This window comes from Rhodnius prolixus, unplaced genomic scaffold (genome assembly GCF_049639745.1).
Source record: "Rhodnius prolixus isolate KJV_2025 unplaced genomic scaffold, Rpr scaffold_3, whole genome shotgun sequence".
NCBI lineage: Eukaryota > Metazoa > Arthropoda > Insecta > Hemiptera > Reduviidae > Rhodnius > Rhodnius prolixus.
In genome coordinates this window covers 10,607,530-10,628,468 of record NW_027411603.1, presented here as the reverse complement: position 1 = coordinate 10,628,468, position 20,939 = coordinate 10,607,530, and the positions used below count along the sequence as shown (strand labels likewise).

General features: G+C 30.8%; 1 protein-coding gene across 8 annotated transcripts; it reads left to right on the top strand.

The window, feature by feature from the left end:
- Positions 1 to 5: 5 nt before the first annotated feature.
- Positions 6 to 20,243, top strand: LOC141453160 (acylamino-acid-releasing enzyme-like). Of its 8 annotated transcripts, XR_012457812.1 has the most exons (14): positions 1,291 to 1,439; positions 1,650 to 1,867; positions 2,200 to 2,372; positions 3,996 to 4,120; positions 4,932 to 5,229; positions 6,553 to 6,695; positions 6,829 to 6,997; positions 7,993 to 8,247; positions 8,380 to 8,520; positions 8,967 to 9,190; positions 13,335 to 13,411; positions 13,529 to 13,608; positions 15,699 to 15,911; positions 19,058 to 20,243. XR_012457812.1 is itself a non-coding variant. In XM_074125987.1 (13 exons), the coding sequence occupies exons 1-13, from the start codon at positions 130 to 132 to the stop codon at positions 19,167 to 19,169; spliced, it is 2,166 nt and encodes a 721-aa protein (XP_073982088.1). In that variant the 5' UTR covers positions 6 to 129; the 3' UTR covers positions 19,170 to 20,243. The 8 variants fall into 8 exon arrangements, 7 of the variants coding, with proteins under 7 accessions (XP_073982088.1, XP_073982087.1, XP_073982089.1 ...); XM_074125987.1 differs by lacking the exons at positions 1,291 to 1,439; positions 13,335 to 13,411 and adding an exon at positions 6 to 144; XM_074125986.1 differs by lacking the exon at positions 13,529 to 13,608.
- Positions 20,244 to 20,939: the final 696 nt, after the last annotated feature.

Sequence of the window (20,939 nt, the reverse complement as noted above, 5' to 3'; positions counted from 1 at the left end):
ATGTAGAAAGGTGTTGTACACTTTTGAAAATAATTTTTTCAATTTATTTGTTTTTATTTTATTTTTGTCATTAGCAAAAAAAAGGTTTGCATTAGTGCAACGGTTTTATTTAAGTGTTCACACATAGAAATGGCCACTAAACAGGTATGAATTCACATTTCAACATATTTGTTATCATTTAAGAACTGTATGTTTGGTTTCTGTACGTTTCTTAAATTGTTCCTTAATAATCTTTTAATTTCTTTGCTGACATTCTTATCCTTTGCTAAATAATTACATTCCTTATTATATTCAGCTAGGATATGCTGCAACAACGCCCAAGATTTCTAACATTCATTAACTCTTGATTAAATCTTGCAAGTTAGTTGTAGGTTAAAACACTAATTATTAATAGTTAATTAATTATTATTAATAAAAGTAAGTATTAATCTAATTTCACAAATCTCTGTGTTAAAATGGAAATGATTCTTAAAAATGGAATGCTTAATATGTGGACGATGCTAATGCCTTGCAATTATTGTGTGAAAAACGCTTTTTTGCACTTGCCGGTGGGTTAAGTTAAAACAACAGATCTTAGGATCGCCTTACCCGTTTTTTAAAGACATGCCTACAAAAGACCCAAAGGAAGTGCACTTAATCGGACTTCAGTGGCTAAGATAGAACGAATTTTCTGCTTCCTTTTAAAAGAAGTTGATATTGTCCTGAAACCGAAGTTCTTTTATTGTTCATTTTCAATACATAATCTAGCGCTTTTTGCTCAGAAATTAAAGTAATTCGGGTTATTAGCGGTAATTGCCTGGTAGTGATTGCACCAGAAAAAAGGATTTGAATGTTATGGATAGAAGATCTTTTGATTATTAATGGTGGAGGGGGCAATGCCTTACCCTAATCCCCTGTGGACCATATATCTTCTCCAAAAAAGCAACAACTACCGAACAAGCCGAGGATAACCAATCAGTCATGAACCTCCTCCATCTCTCAAATTCAACATAATTGTTCAGGCGTGACTCCCAAGAAGAAATGTTCCTTACAACACGATATCCTATTAAAAATCCAAGGGGCAGATTGTTACTCAGATAGAGATAAATAGTAAAACCCATTAACTACAGTTTAAAACCACTCAGAAACAAAAAATAAATTTGTCAAAATTTTGGCTATTTTGAGAAGTTTTATTGAAAGATTCTTTGCTGTTAGGGAACAAAGTAGGAAGTAGAAGTAATTTCTTAATCTTTTGTATGAGAAATGTAAAATTAAGCACCTTAACAGTAAACAGTGTTTATGACTTGTAAAATTATATCTTATCGTAAAATATCTAAATTAGGTTTTCCTCTTTTCTTGATTTATTGTATTATTCAAACTCAGTGATAAGCTTATCAAACACAGTTGGATATTCTTTATGTATGATAAATGTTTTTTTTCTCTCCATCAGCGTAATGTCTGTAAGTTCAGTGTTTTTTTTTTTACATTAATTTAGTTTTTCCTTTTTTTTTCAATTATTGTAATTATTGCTTTAACCGAAAGCCATATTTTATTAGCTTTCCTGATGGCAAATAAGTTACGTTTCATGTGTTTTTCTTAGCATTTTATCTGTTAATGTATTACTATTTTTCGTTTTACATTTTGAATTATTATGGTTTTTAACGTTTCAGGTAGATAAAATTGTAAAGGTGCTTCAAAAAGTAATTAGAACCCCCACACCTCTCTCAGGTAGAATTCTCAATGTGTGTGAGGATAGCGCAACTATATCTACTGTATGGTCACAAGCAAGTCCTGATCGTGAAATTACCGTACATTCGGAAACTATTCACTTGGTAGATCAAAAAAATAAATCTGTCCGCAATTTTGGAGCTATTGACACTACAACAGAGTGAGTAAATACAGCATTCAAGAAACAAACAAAAATGTTTTAAATATCAAGATCAAAACTTTCACTTTATTAATATTATTAATATATATTTATTAATAATTTTGTGTGTGACACTGAAAGATGGTATTCTCTTTTGGTAAATCTCATCTCACTGCAAAGTTTTCTTAAAGAAAATTTAATAAATAAATTTATTAGGGAGGAGTTGATTGTGAGCGGTATCATTAGTGTATTCAACTAGGATCACAGTCATTGAACAACTTAAAATTCTGTTTGCTCCTTCTTTCCTTATTCTGATGTTAAAGTTTATTGTTTTCTCTTTCTTTTCTTTTTAGACTTTTAACTAGTTATTCATCTTCCAATAACTATCGGGCAGTACTCCGTGATGTTCCTTCAGCTTCATCAAAACAGAACAAAAGACAAGTTTTAGAGATTTGGAGCAAGAATACACTCTGGAAATCGTTTGATTTAGTTAAATTTGAAAAACATGGTGACATTTATACAGACGGTGAGCATTTGATTTACTTTTATAGCAGGAGTCTCATCCCTTTTTTAAAAATCTGTCAACACTATTTAGTCAAATACAAATGCCCTTTAGCCAGTCTTCGTATGAGATTTAAGACGTATTTTTCACTGAAAATACATTAATTTAATATGACGACCAAAAAAATCGTTACATTTAATTGGAGGTACCAAATCAAAATTAAATATAAATGAGCTTCTTTTTAATTATATTCATATATTAATTTAAAAAAATAAATCCACTTTTGATCTCTTATTTTTTTTTTTAATATTGGAAATATGTATTCCTTCCAATAATAGATTAGGATTTTTAACAGCATTTATAATGTCCATATGAAGCTAATTAGCAGAATAAAGCCTCTACCAGCGCCATATAAAAATTATATTTTTCTTTCCTGGAATCAGAAAAAGAAATCGAACACTCCATAATGGGAGCTTAAGGAAGTATCTTAGCCCTTACCCAATCGTTGTCCTCCTAGATAAAGTAATTTTTGACCGTACAGAAAAAATGTAGCTACTACACTTTGACTAAGTATCTTTCAAAGAATCAGCCATAATTTTTTCGCGTTTATTGACGACTTGAATAGCTGACCTTGATCTAATGATACTATATTGAATTTGCAGAAGATCCTAAATGTTCTAGAGAAAGAATTGTTCAAGAAAAAGCTGATTCTCAATTTCATCAACCACAGATAATGTTTTCGAATAAGCAAGAGAACCTTCATAACAGGTTAATAGGGGTCAGCAACATCTAGTGAGCTAATGAACTTCTAACTTTTAAATATTTAGGAAAATATCGTAAGAAAATTCCAAATCTTATGGTTGAGAATAAAAATGAACCGTTGGAAATATTTCATGCCGCAAAGAGAACTTTCAAGAGGTGAGCTGCTGAGCTATTCAGCTATTTGCATCTTGCAGCCTATATATTTTTGACGTTTATTACCACTCAGAAAAGAAGAATGCTCTCTATGTTTGAATTAGCCGTTAATTTTAATTTCTCCCCTCATTATTTGATTCAGTCACGAATAATAACTTCACAATATATATCCTCGAGATGCAACTATGTCTTTAAGTAGCAGGAATGAAATGAGTTATTTCTGAAAGATTGAGGGTAAAAGTGACCTGAATGGCACCATTAGGAAAGATATGATAGTATGCATTGATGCAGAAATTATTTAGGAAACACAGCTAAGATCGTTCGGCTATGTTGTGATAAACAAGGCGACGGGATCGTCAAGGAAATGTATGAAAGCAAAAAAAGAAAGAGTCGTTCTAGAAGAACAGGAAATGATCCAATTCTTCAAAAATAGAGGTAAAAAATAAAATAATAATTAAAGATTCCAGTGAATCTAATGTATCCTGAGAGAACTCGTTTGGGATTGCTCTGAATGGATTAATCTATGCCACGAACTCCACACTGCAAACCAGGTAAAAGGAGGTAGATTAAGGAGATATCCTTTAGTCTTTATTAAAACAAAAACAAAAACCGTTTAAATTGTTCTTTTTGTTTTCGATTGGACACTCATACATATGCATGTATATACATATAATTACTATTTATATCTCTATAAAAGCCCTAGATTTTATGTTTTTTTTCTCTCTATCTTAGGAGAATTTGGTTGTCTGGAGTGGTCCCCTTGTGAAACAAAGCTTTTATACATTGCTGAGAAAAAAACTCCAAAATCTGAACCATTTCTTGGTCCTGGCAGTAAGAAGTCTTCAGAAGCCACGATCGTAAGTTTCCCTAAGTTTAACTTATAGTTTCTTTTGTTTTTTAAATTAAATCTTAAATTCTGACCATTTAGGGCATGCTTATCTAAAGTAATATATGCTCATGCATAGTGAACGTGAACCTATTGGGCCCTCTGCTTTTGATTTGTGTCCCATATGATTTTTTATTGTAGAGAGCGTTTCTCTGTTGTGGAATCAAAAATATTTTCTGAATATATATAAAAAAAATACTGTTATTAAGGCATTAAGATAAAATTAAGCTGCTGTGCTTTTAAGCCATTTGCACCTTGCAGCTTATATATTTTTGACGTTTATTACTTTTTGTCTGTTTGCACTAATCTAACCACTCAGAAAAGAAGAATACTTTCTATGTTTGACTTATCCTAAGTAAGTGCCTCTGCAAATAGTCTGGCCAGTAATAATCGGAACTTAGCTAATCTTACCAAACGAGAAGTGCCTGCTTAGGGTACTTCGTTTTCTTTAATTAGTGAATGTAATGGGTTCTAGACATCTTTGTTTATGGCCAGTAATAAAATGTTAACAGTGAGCTGACTTTTTTTTGCATCGATAAGTTTGGTTGTGCTTGAGTAGGTGGCCTTGGCTAATTAAACAAAAGTTATTTTTTCTACAATTTTTTTATTGGAAAAGGTGTTTAAAATAAGTTCCTCATTGGTAATAAAGCTATTTAAAATTTTAATTAATAGGTCCTACTAATTTTTATACAATATAAGCCAAACTTTATAGTAAAAAAAATTATTTATTTTATGTATATGTTAATGTTTCTACTCATAAACAAAAATGACTGTTTTGACAGGGTACCGAATATGATTTTATTGAAGACTGGGGTGAAACATTAGTTGGTAAAAGCCAACCCGTAGTAGCTATATGCGATATTGAAACAGAAGCAGTAGAAGTAATAAGCGATGCTACCTTTGAAGGACCCGAAGCTGAAAATGTATGGTCTTATGGACAGGCAGTTTGGGCGCCTGACGGGGCTAGCATAGTTTGTGTGGCATGGGACAGTACACCTCGAAGACTTGGCTTGGTGTATTGCACTAAGAGAAAATCGTATATCGTTCACATTAAAGACGTGAATGGCACCAAAGAAATACGTCAGTTTGCCTGAGTAGTTATTATCTTTCTTTTTTTATTTAACAAAAACAATTGTAGTTATGTTTTCTATTTTATTTATTGTTATTATGGCAATTTGTGAATATTATATTGATTTAATGGTTTACTTACATATTCATTACCATGGGTATTAAGGTCAACTTTTGACATATTGTTACAAACGAAAACTCTTAATTTTTTTTTCCTTTTTTATTAAATCTAACTGTTTGAGCCAGCACGGAAAGTTTAGCCACATAGGTTGGGTATCCCAATAGAATCCTATGCACATTAATTAAGGAAATTCTGACGAGAGCTTTACGAATGGAATTCCAATTAATATTTTCTTTGCATACAACCTTAAACGTGAAAAGATTTGGCCTGATTGTGCAATTATTTATTACTAGCTCCACAACTGAGAGAAATTTTATCATTTAAATGTTAAGGAAATATAGGGTGTTGAAGTTTGTAGGATGTTAATCGTACAGAACTTTGAGTTTAAATATCTCACTTCGGAATGTTCCAAATATATTAAAAATTTATTCAGTTATAGCAAGTACCTAGCTCTACAATTGGGCGAAATCTTATCATTCGAAATACAGTAGTTAAAGAAGTATAGGTCTTAGAAGATTATAGGATGTTACATCGTACTAAAACTTTGAAATTAAATATCTCACTTCCTTATGTTCTAAATCCATTATAATTTTGTTTAATTATAGACAATACCCGGCCACACGTTGCTGCTGCTCAGTCCGCAGTAAATTCGTAGAATGAAAATTACTAACAATAACACAGAAAACAACGTTGTGATTCTGATTTTCGAAATAGATTAGTTATTGAATCCTTAAATTTTTGTATATATATTTGAGTTTGTATAGGTTTAGAATCAAAAGAAATGATTTCTCAAAACCGTTTTAAGCTCATATTTTACAATCTATTTAGCAGAGAAGTAATGCTTTTTATTAGGAGGGCTTTACAACCAACTACGGGTAAGGTATTGGTATCGACGACGTATACCGAGAGATAATGAACATTACTTAATTTTCACATTTAATAAATTAAATAAAATCCAACGCTTAGACCGGGAAACGTACCCAATAATATCATTTATATCGTTGATTTTATTTAGCACTACAGGCCTACCACATTTTCAACCATATTAACTACATTAACTTTAAGACGAGCCTTAGATCGCTGTTTTAATTTGAATCCAGCATTAAAGAAACATTTAAAGTAAATATTTGACAAAAAATAAAAATAACTTCATACCAGTTTAAAATGATCATATTTCCCTGAATAGTATTGAAATTAGCTAAAAAATTATGCAGATAGATTGAGTGAGGATGGTCGTGCAGTAAGAAGTCCTGTCTTTGCTCCTGACAAGAGCAGACTTGTTTGGCTTGAAAGAGATATTACAGGACCTCACCATGCTTGCCACAGAATTGTTAAATATGAATGGGATTCAAAAAAGGTAAATAATATTTGCAATTTTGGTTATAGCAATTTCATATGCTTATTTTAAAAAAATCACTAATCAGTAATGGACAAAGTTCTCAGAAAGTAGATTTATTTCTTGTTTTTTATTTATTTATTTTTATTTTCAGAGATCAGTAGTGGTTGATGTTGTTGATAAGGAGATTAAAACCGAAAATGGGGGATTATTCTATGGTATATATTGCACTAGTTTGAACCGTCCTTGGTTATGCGATAGTAAAACACTACTCGTGTCTACTCCTCAGCGAGCTAGTGTTAGATCATTCAAAATCGATACTGGTAAAATTATTATAAAACATCATTTATTTAATTGTTTAAAAAAATTAATTTCAAAGCTTCAAACTAAATGATTAATATAAGCTTAGCCGAATGATAAAACGTCGTGTCTTATTTCTTTTAAAAGTTTTTGAAGCTAGCGTAAAAAAAAAAAACTAACAAAAAAACTGGAGCACTTAGGTTGCATTTTATCTTTAGTTGGAAATTCAAAATCATGTGAGCGATAAAATCGGGACGAATTCGTGTTGAATTACATTTTCATGGTTACAGAACTTTGTCCTTGTCCCAGATTTCTCTCGATTTAATTGGAAATGCTGTTTGACTGTAATCGAACCATTTACCTCCTGCACTGATCATATCACTATTCTTTTAAGAAGCTCATCAATTTTCATTTTACCTAAAGCTAATAAGTACCCATTCTACAGGCTACCTGTTGAGATTCAAGTTCATGCTACACTGTCCTACGTTTGCTTGTTAACACTCTCTTACTTTTGAGGATAGTTAGTTCCTACTGTTATGTAGTTCATTTATGAGTACATACTTATAGTTGAATTTTGTTCAACAGCGTCCTATATAACCATATAAAGTGTCCACTAATACCTGATGGTCACCATGAATCTGCCATTTTTTTTCTAATGACCACCATAATATTTTTAAACCAACGCCAGTAAATATAACTCAAGGATACCCTTGATTTCAAATAGTGTGGGTAGCTCTAGCGTAATTTTTTTTAGTGTTCTCAAATTTCTGTTATGTCTTAAGACACATGTCCTTTTTAGTTAAAAAATAAATAAATAAATAATAAAAAAACTCTAAAAGTTATATTGTTGGTTTTCACATCAGTGAACTTCAATTTTACAGTTACCACTTACAGATTTTCATTAAATGCTGAGAAATTATTAATGATTAATTAGAAATCATTAATAAGGTTTATTTTTATTAATAAGGTTTATTTTATGTTTACTATTCTTTGGTAAAATTATTATTTTTCATTTCAGATAATGGAAATGTGATTGATATTTCTGGCTCCCAAACTTGTGATGAAACTTTTAGTGAAACAGTTTTGGATGTATCAAGAGATCTTGTGTTTTGTTGGAGATCAGCAATAGGACTGACTCCTTCATTAATGCTTGGTTGTGTTAACAAATCTGGAGTGCAGGATTGGATTACAATAATACCACATTCCCCAAGTGTCGTTGGCTACCAGGTTGATGTAATCAGATTAAAGGCTAGCCGGACAACTGATTTAGTCAGTTAGTATCAGATTGAAAACTTCTTCCCTTTTACGTTAATTTTTCTTAAGAGATAGATAATCCTCTTACAATATAAATTTATGTAATCATAGAATTATTTATTTTATTTTCTAATATTAATAATTTTTTTAGGAGATTATAGTGCAGTTTATTTTGGGCCGCCTTTAGACAGTGATGTAAAAGAAGTACCTTTGATTGTCTGGCCACATGGCGGTCCTCATTCATCATCTTCTAATACTTATTCTCTTCTTTATAATTTCTTTGCGCAACTTGGTATGTTTGATTCTGTAATTTGGTTTTCCTTCCGTGTTAATTATGTGTAGGAATTTTTAATTAATTAATGATCAATGATCAGTATTTGCTACTAGCCTCGTAGACGAAGCAACGTTTAAAGTAATAAAACGTTTAAGCTAACGATTAAATTGTTGTTCATTGTTTTTGGTGACTGATTTATAGTTTCAATAGGATGAAAAAATAAATGCCATTTCAGTCGAGTATTATCATTTTACTCGACTAACGTTTAAAGCAATTCTAAAAGTACTGGATTATTCTACGCGTGATACCAAAAGTATTGTTTATTTGCTAAAGATAAATATGTGTATCACTAAAAGGAAGGAATACTGAAAATATGTTACAAAAACAAAATAAAAACAAATTATCCCAGATTGATTACTTTTTAGTATTTTAAATATATTTAATACGCTGTACTTCGTGTTTAGGTTTTGCAATACTTCTGGTAAATTACCGTGGTTCTATTGGAGCCGGACAGTCGTCTGTAGATTGGTTGCCCGGAAGAGTTGGTTTTAGTGATGTAGAAGATGTTCATCAAGCAGCTTTGCATGTTTTGCACAAATATGGTTCACAGCTTGATCCTGCCAAAACTGTTCTTTTTGGAGGCTCACACGGTGGCTTTCTTGTGTTACATTTGGCTGGACAATACCCGGTTAGTCATCTGTGAATTTTTTTTAAAATACTTTTATCTTATAAATGTTAGATTAAAATGCAGATTTTGCACATAAAGATCGATTGTACCTTGCAAATTATTTGCATGATGCGTGTTATTTCTTAACTAGTAAACTTTATTAACTTTTTATCACCAATCAATATTTACTCTCACTCAACAAATACGCATGCTTTAGTGAGAAAAGCTGACCGTGATATATATATATATATATATTTTTATTTTTTTTAACATAAGGAAACTACTTTTTTATTTTAAATTAAAATGTAGTTGGCTTCGCAGCGATGCTGGATAATTTTGTTGATTTTACCCATCAAAGTGCGCATGTTTTCCTTATTTATGGATTTTCACTCATTATCAGTTAAGTAATTAATTGGTTATTCTACTTGCAAAATTTCTGCCATAGTCTGAAGTATCAGCAAATGTGTGATAAGGGAAACAATAGAAGTCAAATTCTCTCATCCTAATCGATATTTGGTTGATTAATAAATTTCCTGCTGATTATTCTAATATATTACTTATTATATAAAAATATGAAGTAATATATTAATAGATTATTCTAATCGTATTTTGTTTTGTGATTGTGGTTGAATATATCTTTTGACAGAATCAGATTATTAAATGTTTAGAAGTTAGGTTAGTTCTTCTTTCATTTCCGACTTATTAAGGGTACGACAAGCGATCCTCTGCACTGAGGTTTTGGGTGAGGAGGATACTCTAGCCCGAAATAGACATTATTTTTTAAAAAAAACAAGAAACAGCAATTTTTTAAGACAATTTTTCTACACGCTCATGCCATATGGCATTTGAAACATAAGACACAGCTTATTGGGAAATGCTGCAGCCGAATCAGACTATTATCGCTGTATTGACAGGGATTCCACCTCCGAGTGTAGAAGGCTATTTAACAAAAACGCCTAAAAATAGACGACTAGAGTTATCCTTCAACTTGTTTATGAACACCAACGGAAACTAAAGTACATGCATTGGGAGATAATTTTTCATCCTATTCTTCAAATATCTTCTCTTTCGACCTTTACTTTTTTTGCTCTCTAGTTAAAGAACTCAGCAGCCGACCCTTCAATAGCGAAATTGACGTTCAAAATTTCTTTATGAATATTTTAGAGTAAAATCAGTACGTTTTTCAAGAAATGCGTTCTTGTTGATTTATTGTCCATTATTAGAAAAAATATACGTATATTAATATAATTTCATCTGAGAAATTATAAAATAATATTCTGCTGAAAAAACTACGCGAATTTGGGCATCAAATTTTGGGAGATAGATGAAAATCTTAAATTGCTTCTACTTTAAGTTTCTTTCAAGTCGAAAGTGTGCTCTCTAGGTTGAAATCAGCCTTTTAAAATCTAATCTATCAGCCACTAATAATGGATAAAAAACCAAGACCAACCTGGTCAAGAACCTGTCAAAGTTTTCTTTAAAATTGTACACATTTATCTTTTCATAAATTAGATATTTTAATTATTATTTAGTTTTTGTGATATTCCATTCTGATCTATGATTTTTACTATTACGTGTAAAAGTGGCTTATTGAATCATTCTTAAAAGTTTATGTTCATTTGAAGAGGTTGATTAAGATGAACATAATTGGATTTTTTTTACATTGGTATAGACCAAATAATTTTTCATTTAACACAAAAAAATACATATGCATTAATTAAACATTTTTTCCCTTCAAATTAAATTTCTTTCAATCAAATTATACTTTCTTTTAATTGGTCGATTCGGTACTTTTTTGTGCAATTAGTATAATTTTATCTTAAACTGAACCTTATTGAAACAAACTTGGTGTCTTATTATAACTAAGATCTCTTCCTATAATATACACTATACACCATAATTAATCTATGTTTAGGTCTATTTTTTTCACATTTTAAACGTTAATTGACTGATCTCATTATAACAAATAAGATCATTGATTTCTCTTCAGTCAAGTCGGCAGAATGTTAATTTACGCTATGTATTGTAAATGAAAGGCAAATTAATTTTCTTTACATTTCATTATATCTATAAACCGTTTTACATTGAATATGTTTATTCAACATTTTTGTTTCTAAATTATTTTAAAAAATCTTAACTTGTGGAACGTAGGTCATTCTGCTTGTTTTGTCTTATATTATTGTGCTTTTAGATTATTTTTTAATAGTATAATTTGGAGTGGATGTCTCGCATTTTAGATCAGTGTGTAGTGTGGCTGTGGCTTTGAGCTGCTACATTCTGCCTCAGTTATCTTTTATTGAATCATACAAATTTAATTTAAAATGTAACAACCATAACATTCATTGGGGATTAGCTTAGTTGATGGCGCATGGACTATTTAGCCAGAGTTCTCGGCTCAAATCTAGGCGTGCTACCCTTAGATTTACTCCTCCTAGGAGCCTTTTTAGTTCTTAGAGAGAGAACACTGTCCTGGTGGCCAGAAGTATACTGAGAAGATTGCGGGTGCCAATGAACGTTAATTTGTAATTTAAATTACAAAAAATCATTACATTCATTGTTGTTCACAGAAATAAGTAGTCAGCTTTACTATTTTTTAAAATACTGTAACATTTAGTTCTATTTTTGAACAAAAAAAAAAAAAAAATGATCTTAATGAATTCTATTATATATAAATCCTATTTCTTAAAAAATTGAAAATAATTAAGTTTTTAAGAGAAGATTTAACGATATTTAAATTTGGAAGAAAATATTGTTATGATGTTAACTGACTTCGTATTATATGTACTTTTAATTTGCATTATATTTCTAAACTGTATATTTGTGTTCTATTGTAATACTTACCAGAACGGAGATGTCCTTTCATTCTTCCTTAACTACATTCACCAGCAAATTATAACGTTTTTCCCAATAACAAAAGTAATATTTGGTTGATAATTTCTTATAAGAGTAATCCAATTGCAGTAATTGCAGTAAAAGTCACTTAATATAGTTGATATTGTAGAAATAAGTATAATTAATGTATTAGTTTAATTAATTTCTTCTTTTATTTATTTAATTTATAATATTTTTTAAAATTAATATCTTATTTCTTGAACTGAAATTATTCTACATGAGAAGCAAAATTTCTTGTTTGTTTTTGCTGATCCTTACTGTCGGTTAATCTTATGAGTGAAATATTTTTAAAAATAATAAACCTTATTTACCAAGATGAACATTGGACCAAGGCGGTAGTGATTAATCAGGTTTTGCACACCCCCGTTATCCCCATAAGCTAGATTCCAGATTTCCCCTCTACGCCTGGGCACAGCTATGTGCCTGGGAGAATATTCGTGCCAAAAAAACAGTCCAATACAATGTGACTTTTTAGGGTTGATTTGATCTTCATTTTTGAAAGATTCACTAATGTTTAAGATGCAGGATACCCAAGTAGAGATTTAGCACCTTATATTGAACAATCTACAGTCGAAAACAATGTACGAATTGTCAAATAGGCTTCGCAGCAAATTGGAAGACTGACATCCTAAAGTTTTCAGGTGGCGCGCCTATTTTTTCCCTCTGCATTATCTCTGTTCATACCTCCTTTTGGGTATAAAGTGCACTTTTAACCATTCTTTTAACTTCACATTGTGGTAATTGATGTGTGTGAAGCTTCTGAGAGTCTCCTTTGGTCCTATACGAACAACCTCGAGCTGGAAGTATGGTCCTTGGAGGGACAATACTTAGAAGTTCTTATCAGGTGAAGGGGGATTATATTTACCCAGATCACCGGATTCCTTAGGGAATTGGGCTAGTTTTATGAACAGTAATTTCCTGGGTCGAGGTCACTCTACCGACCTTTTTCAAAAAATAATAAACTTCGTTGCGCCAATAACCTTAGATGTTGACGCGCCTTAAATCATTAAAAAAAAAAATAAAATAAAAAATAAATAAACTTCGTTCTAGTGAATTCTAAACAAAAGAATTGAGAAATGGTTTTAAAGAAAAACTATATGACATATTGAAGGCTAAATTTGTTTCTTTTCTTATAATCTTGGAAATTGCATGCACTAAACTAGAATTAGAGCCACTTCATTGCATGATAACATATTGTCAGGCGTGCATGAACTATTAATCACATCAACGGACCCCTCCAGTATGTCTCACTCATTGATAAAATATTTTACAGACCAGCTACCATTGTGTAACTGCTCTCAATCCTGTCACAGACCTGACTTCATTCTCTGTTTCGGACATCCCCGACTGGTAAGTGTGTGCTGGTAATGCTGACAGTGGCCGCTCTTTTAAGAGATGTTTGCCTGTCTGTCTCTCCTTTTTTTTTATAGTAGTAGTTGTATTTTTTGTTTATATGTTTGTTTGCAGTCTCATTACAAAGCGGTTGCAACAAGAAATCCTGTAACATATATACCACCCTTAAGCTCTACATCGGACATACCCGACTGGTACGTAAACAAAGAGATATCCTTCCAAAATTTCAATGATTTCTTTTGCCATTTAAACGATACGTAATGATACTGACCATTGAGTTCATTAGGCATACTTGGAAGGATAGCACCGAGAGCTGAAAAAATTGGAGGATTATTATTAAGTAATTTAAATTATTGAGACGTGATTAACATAAAACCTAAAACGGTTCTCATTTATTTTTATTTAACTCGTTTATCCATCGTCAACTGTCAAAGTGCCTGAAATTCTAACACTTGATTCTCACCGAAAAATGATGATGTTACCAAGAATGGCAATAACAGAATGCAAAGATCAGTTAATTGCCAACAGAGGAAATGCGATTGAGATTAGGATGGATGACAGGGCCACCCTAGATTCTCAGGGCCTCAAGCAAAACTATTATGAGGGTTCTCTTTAGATATTACCTTCCATTTTTCATTTGCTTGGTTTATTGAAAGATAAGGAAGTAACAAAATTGTATTTTTAATGGTTTTAAATAATTATTCTAGCGCTAATATAAATAACCAAATTGAATCTGAGAAAAAATAATAAATTATTTACGCTAAATTACAATGTGCATGCGAAAGAAAATATTCGTCCAAATAAAATTTCTTTTTTTTATTTTTTTTAATCGTACTGAATTGACAAAAATGTTCAACACTCTTTCTTTCTACATCGATGACCGTAGTTAGGTTTTTATTAACTTAGAAAGCTACATTTTGCTAACGACTTAAGTACTGGAAATGTTGAAAAAATTCTTGAGATATACCAGGTTTAGAAGGAATAGAGTCATTCTAGAGAAGATTGCAGTGTAAACGCTCTGGCCATATTCACAAAATATTCGTTGTTTCTACATATCAATTCCATTCATGTTCTTTTCTCACCTACTTTGAGTTCCAGATCCAATTCCATACAGTCATCGTCTTCCATTGGATTTAATACCTTCGATGAAAGAATGTGAAATAGAGTCAGGCAAATCCTCCCTCTGCTCTTTCAATAAACCAGAAAACAACAGAAAAATTTGCTTTTTCCACTCATTTATGGAGTTGGAAGTTCTGGTATTATTTTCTTTTTATTTTACAATTGTATATATAAATATTATTTTATATTTATTATCCATTGTTTACAAAAGTTAACTGAACTTCTTTCAGCTTATTTTGGGTTAGTAACTTCTTTCATTAAATAAAATAAAATAAATGATTACTCAAATAAAGTTTGTAGTTGTTTTATTTTTCGGAAAAAAATTAAAAGAAATAAAAAACTATATGTGATCGCAATTTCTTACATTTGTTCTATCTAGATCATTCAAACTAAACTATTAAGGAGAGCATCCGGACTTCAATCTGAATGTTAAGATAGGAAATATCAAAAAACTTTCAGTGGTTACTGGTCGTAAATATTTACAAGAGAAATATCTACAAGAGAAAAGTTTTCAATAGGGAATTTTAGAATTGAAAACCAACTTCATTAATTGATATAAGTTTTTAATAAGTTTTTAGTTTGCTTAAAAAAAGACGCAACAATTTCACACGCAGAAGACTTGAAACTTTCACAGCCATTAAATGCCAGTCACTACTTTAGTTTAACCTCAATTATGTGGAAAATGAATACAAGAAATGAAAAGAGAATTGGAACCATGATTATGAAATTATTAATTATTTGTGTTCGTCTAGAATTTTAATGAAAAGTAGTGCTTCAAACTTCCAAAAACCGAAGGATATTCTGAAGACATTGACATTTAACTCACTTTGTAAGAAGAAGAATATAGGTATGCTATTGAAACCACTCTTCTGTGCTTGAAAACGGAGTCTTGGCCTGGAAGGCAACATCTTACTAGAAGTGGATGTTCTTGTAAAAGATTTTAACCTGAAGAGTTTCTCAGAGAATTGTCTCTTGTAATAGAGTTTATAGGAGAGGTCTCGTCCTTCCAACATCTATCGAGGGGGGTTTATTTGAAATTTTTTATGAAGAAATTAAAAACTAATTTTCAATCAATCATCTTATTAATAAATTCTTTTAAAAAAGAAAATATTTTGACATACAATTTTTTTAGCATTAAGATATTTAAAAAAAATATTTGTTGCAGGGCCTTAGTCGAAGGAGGGTTTGATTATAATCCTATGAAATATGAATTAAGTGCAGAAGAGCATGAAGCAATGCGCTCGAAATCTCCAATCAGTCATGTTGGCAATGTCGTTTCTCCAATCCTTTTTCTTTTAGGTAAAAAGGATCTCAGAGTACCAATGTCCCAAGGATTGGATTATTATCACGCTTTAAAGGCTAGGAATATTAAAACTAGGTAAATTCATGCTATTAATTTTACTTTTTTTTATTACAATAGGCACATATTATAACATCATCCGTTTGGATTTAGCATTCTACATGAAGTTCATTTTTTTCTGTTATAACGAATTTGATGACAATTTATTTTATTTCATTAAAACTGTCCGGCAGGACAGTTGTATAAGGGTTGACCATCAAAAACTGCACGAAAAAGTGTAACGTTGAAAAACACCCAACTTTGACAATTTTTTTCTATTTTTCTATAAAAGATAAAATTCCCAAATTTTCTTTAAATCTTACTCCAAACCCTCCTTTATAACTGTAATTTTTTTGCAACCACCCAGATCTAATAGGTTTCGAGAAAAAAGTTGCCGAAAATGAGCAAAAACGGCTTTTTCAAAAAATGTTCTTGTTCTTGTTCTTCTTCTTCTTGTTGTTGTTCTTGTTGTTGTTCTTGTTGTTACCTTTTTTGTAAACAACGTAGCGCCTAAACGCGTGAACCGATTTTCATGAATGAGGTGTCATTCGATTCGGAATTTTATGTAGATGTGCCTTTTGGGGGTCTCGGCCCTGTACATCGAATGGGAGAGGAGTTAGCCCCCTTTATGTAAGGCCCCCTCCAAAATTATTATTACTAATTACTCTGTAAATCTTGGCCCGATTTTGATAAAATTTGGTAGGATGATAGGGTTAGGGCTCCCCTACCTAACAATAAAGCGACGATCTGCTCTTACACTTGTTAAGGGGAAGTATAGCAATCGTTTCAAATTATCGACACGTGAACCGATTTTCATGAATGAAGTGTCATTCGAATGGAAATTTTGTACAGATTTGTACTTTAAAAGTCTCGACGCTATGCCTCATAAGGAGGGGAGTTCGCCCCACCCAAATAAGGCCCTTTCTAAAACTATTATTACCAATATTTCTACAAAGCTTAGTCCGATTTTGATAAAATTTAGCTCAAATAAGTGGTTAAAGCTCCTCTACGTGGCTGTGAAGTGCCATCATGCTCTTACACCTACTAAGAGGAAGTACTGCAATCGTTAAAATTATCAATGAGTGAACCTATTTACATCAATGAATTGTCGTTCGATTCAAAATCTTTGCCTTTTAGGGAGAAGTACTGTAATCGTTGTTTATTTTTCTTGCTCCTCTTAAAAGGAAGTACTGAAATCGCAGTTTAATTTTGCTATTTACGTACAAATACCTTCCTATTTTATTCAAAACGCTTTCTCAAAAAAATGGTTATTGAGGATGGTTTGGGGACCGCAACTATAATCATTCTTTAAAAAGATCTCTCCAGTGGTAGTTACGGTTCCGATTTAACACCTTATCAGGTTATAATGATAGAATAGCTTATTCCAAATTTTAAAAAATCTGTAAAGCAGACGTAACTTTGCAAATAGACAAAAAGGAAAATCTATCCAAAAGGTACAAAAATCTCCTTAACAAAAACTTACAGTTTTAAAAGTTAAGTATAAGGGTTGATTAAACGCCAAAAGGTACACAAATCAGCAGTTCCCAACATTTCATTAATACTTCATTGATATAATTTAAGTAATTTTACTGCATTAACTTTTCCTTCACATTTTTTAGAATTTATTAGATGTCACAGACCCTTATGCTGGCCAGTTCATTCATAATATTTTTTTATTATAATTATGATAAAATGAGTGATGAATTATTCTGAGTAGTCACATATACATGCATGTTAAAGTAGAAAAAAACAAAGTTAGAGTCGGCCACTTTTTAAATTTCAATCACGGAGGATTCAAAACAATATTTCAGTCTTAAATTCGTCTTACCGAAATATTCGTGAGCACAAATAACATACATTTAATAACAAGTAGATTATTCAACAATATTTACTCATTTCTCAATTGTAATTTAATTTAGTCCCCCTAATTTTACTTATGGTAAAATACTGGAATAATTAGCTGTCCTAAAAATATGCATATCTTTATTTTCTTTATTTTATATTACATATATATAACATTGTGGGGAGAACACCTAGATTGAGAATGTAATTGAAGAAAACTATATTATTTGCGATAAAGCCAGATTATTTATTACTTATTATTACAAACGTTTGACTACAACATAAAATAACAATTACTTTAATCGAAGAATGAACTTAAACCAATGATTTTTATTTAAAAATAAAAATAAATGCATAAAATCATTGATGTAAAAAAAGTTTATGAATTTTTTAGCCTCTTATTTTTTTTATATTTTTTATAACGTTTTCTTTTTCACCTGTGATTAATAGTTTGATTATTATAGATAAATAGATATTACAGTCAATCTAAGTTAAATGGTGTGCTACTTGAGTAAATATTTTGTAGACGAAAATGGCCAGCATAAGGGTCTGTGACATCTAATAAATTCTAAAAAATGTGAAGGAAAAGTTAATGCAGTAAAATTACTTAAATTATATCAATGAAGTATTAATGAAATGTTGGGAACTGCTGATTTGTGTACCTTTTGGCGTTTAATCAACCCTTATACTTAACTTTTAAAACTGTAAGTTTTTGTTAAGGAGTTTACTTCTAAGATTAAACTACATTAGATTCCGTGGGGATCGGTCTGTCAATGTCACGGCGACTTAGGGACACTCTATGTTTAGAGCATTCTTCCAGTTTTGCATGTTTGATTAAGTTCTTGGAGCGGTACTCTTAGGTAAAGCTGAAAGGCACGATTTTTTTTTTTTTTAAGACGAACCCTAAACCAGAAACTCTTCCTATTGTTAGGAAATAATGGAGCGCCGTTTCTTCATTTTTCTCATTAACCCTTTCTCCCGTTGACAAAGCCATGTAATGAATTTGTTTTCTCAGTCTGAACTAGCGTTGAGTCCTCTCTACGGTCCACGCTTAAGGCTCCATATGCACGTTTTGCATGACAATAATATGGTCAAGTCCTACGAGAGAACCTTCAAAAATGGGTGCGCATCTAAAAGTGAACGTACATGATATTAAAGTCATCTATCTTTTTGTTATGAGTAGTAATTTTACGAAATTTTGGATAAGAGAAAGTCTTATGAATGAATGCTCACATATTTTATGATTATGGATTATTCGCCATTTTTACCAAACAATGCACGTAATATAGATGACTAAAACTTAATATACATGATATATATATATATAATATTTTATTTTACAGAGCAATTGTTTACGAAGACAATCACGGTCTGGTGAAAGTGCCTCATTTGATAGATTTCGCTGTTAACGCTGCTAATTGGTTCTTAGAAAATATCCCTCATAAATTATCCTGAGAGAAATGGGTATTTTTTTTTTAAATAGACAATACAATTAAGAGAATTTAAAGAATGGAATGTGCAGTGCCTGAAATTTTATTAATACAATTAATGTTTTAAGTGATTAATAGGTATTACAAATGGATATAATGTTTTATTTAATTATTATGAAAACTCATTTACGAGAATACCAAAAAAATAAAAGGTGTCATATTTTACTTTCAGTTATTGGTCTGAATCTCTTAGTTGTTAGAAATTTGTTGGTACATATATTAATAATAAATTCAGAATTCTAACAATGATAATTTGAAATTACAATTACTGTTCAGTAAAAATCTTAAATTTGGCCGAATTTTAGATCAGAAATTGCTTGCCTGTAGACGGAAAAGTAATTCGCAATTTATATTTGAGAACATCCTTTTTTTCTTGCGTTACTACCCCCAGGTTATTATTTAGGTCTCATAAGAGCCTATTCTAACACATGTACTTGTACGCTTGCCTGAAAACTTAAAAGATATGCCTTTTTTTTTGCTTTTTATGCAACTAAACTGTTGTATACGATGACTGCTGGATATATGTATACGTGTTGTATACGGCTAACAACTAAGAAATATTAATTTCTTGAAGTTCCATGATGAGATAATCTATATTTTTGCTGTCCATAAGGAAAAAATATTAAAGGAGTTTAAAGTGATAACTAAAAATGAAAATTTAAAAACTGAATTTGTTACTTCCGTATTTTTTCTCCTCCAAAGGCGTTTGTCCTTTCAGTGGCCAAAATGTACTGTTGAAATATTGACTAAAAAAAATAAATATTTCTTTTAATCACATCTTCGCTAACATCTCTAAATAAAAATACCTAAAAATTTCCCAATGGATTCATCAAAGTATGCAATACATAAATATAACATAGCTTATGTTGCTAAAAACAATTTTCATTTGTTTTCTTAGGTGTTTAAAGAAAACAGATTTGATTAAATTTTTCTACCTCAAAAGGCGATTTATCCACACCCACTGCCATTTTACTTTTAATGTGTCCTAATTATGAAAGAAAAGTATTATAGTTTTAATTAATAAAATCTGTTTTTTTTTTTTTTTTTTTTTCAAAAACCTTACCACCTCTTCTCCATTTGATCATTTTAAAAATGTAATTAATACGGTTCGTTCCAAGCATCATTCATTGTGTTCCTTAAATCGTTCCTTTCAGGTTGTTTTGCTAAACGCTAGTTCCTTTTTCTAAACTTTTTTTGCCTATCAAGCCATATCAAAACTTGAGAACGTAAAAAGACTTCAAGAACTTTTTGAATAACTGTTTTAATGACAACTTGATACCCGGACGATTCCTTACATTTTTAATTTTATTTTGGATAATAGAGATTCTCTCACTAAAAATGATTGTATTGATGAAGAATTAATGTTAATCTATAATCAAGAGAATTTCAGATTATCTGAATTATGTGTGGTGCCTTAAAGAACGGTTTTATTTTTTGAAAGTAATTTTTCTGTAAAAGTAAAATTGCTTTAGGGGGAAATAATTACTTCTATTTCTGAATGTTCTTATCGAACAAGGAGGTTTGCAACTCAAATATTATCGTGAAAGAGCTTTTGCTCTTTATCGCCAAATTAATTATTAAACTCTTTTCATGTAATACTGATAAACTTTTAAATCTCTTTTTATCAAAAAATCTTACAATAAATTAAACACATAATGTATTTTTTCTACAAAGGTAGAAAATAATTAATAATAAAATAATATAATTAAAAATGAGCCATTATTTCTTCAAATAA

What these genes read in the sequence shown, in the direction of transcription:
- LOC141453160 (XM_074125985.1), top strand. Translation starts at nt 1,401, where the DNA reads ATGATAAATGTTTTTTTTCTCTCCATCAGCGTAATGTCT. An exon ending in ATGAATGGGATTCAAAAAAG is followed by an intron (nt 6,696 to 6,828) that starts GTAAATAATATT and finishes TTTTATTTTCAG; the next exon opens with AGATCAGTAGTGGTTGATGT. An exon ending in CCGGACAACTGATTTAGTCA is followed by an intron (nt 8,248 to 8,379) that starts GTTAGTATCAGA and finishes TAATTTTTTTAG; the next exon opens with GAGATTATAGTGCAGTTTAT.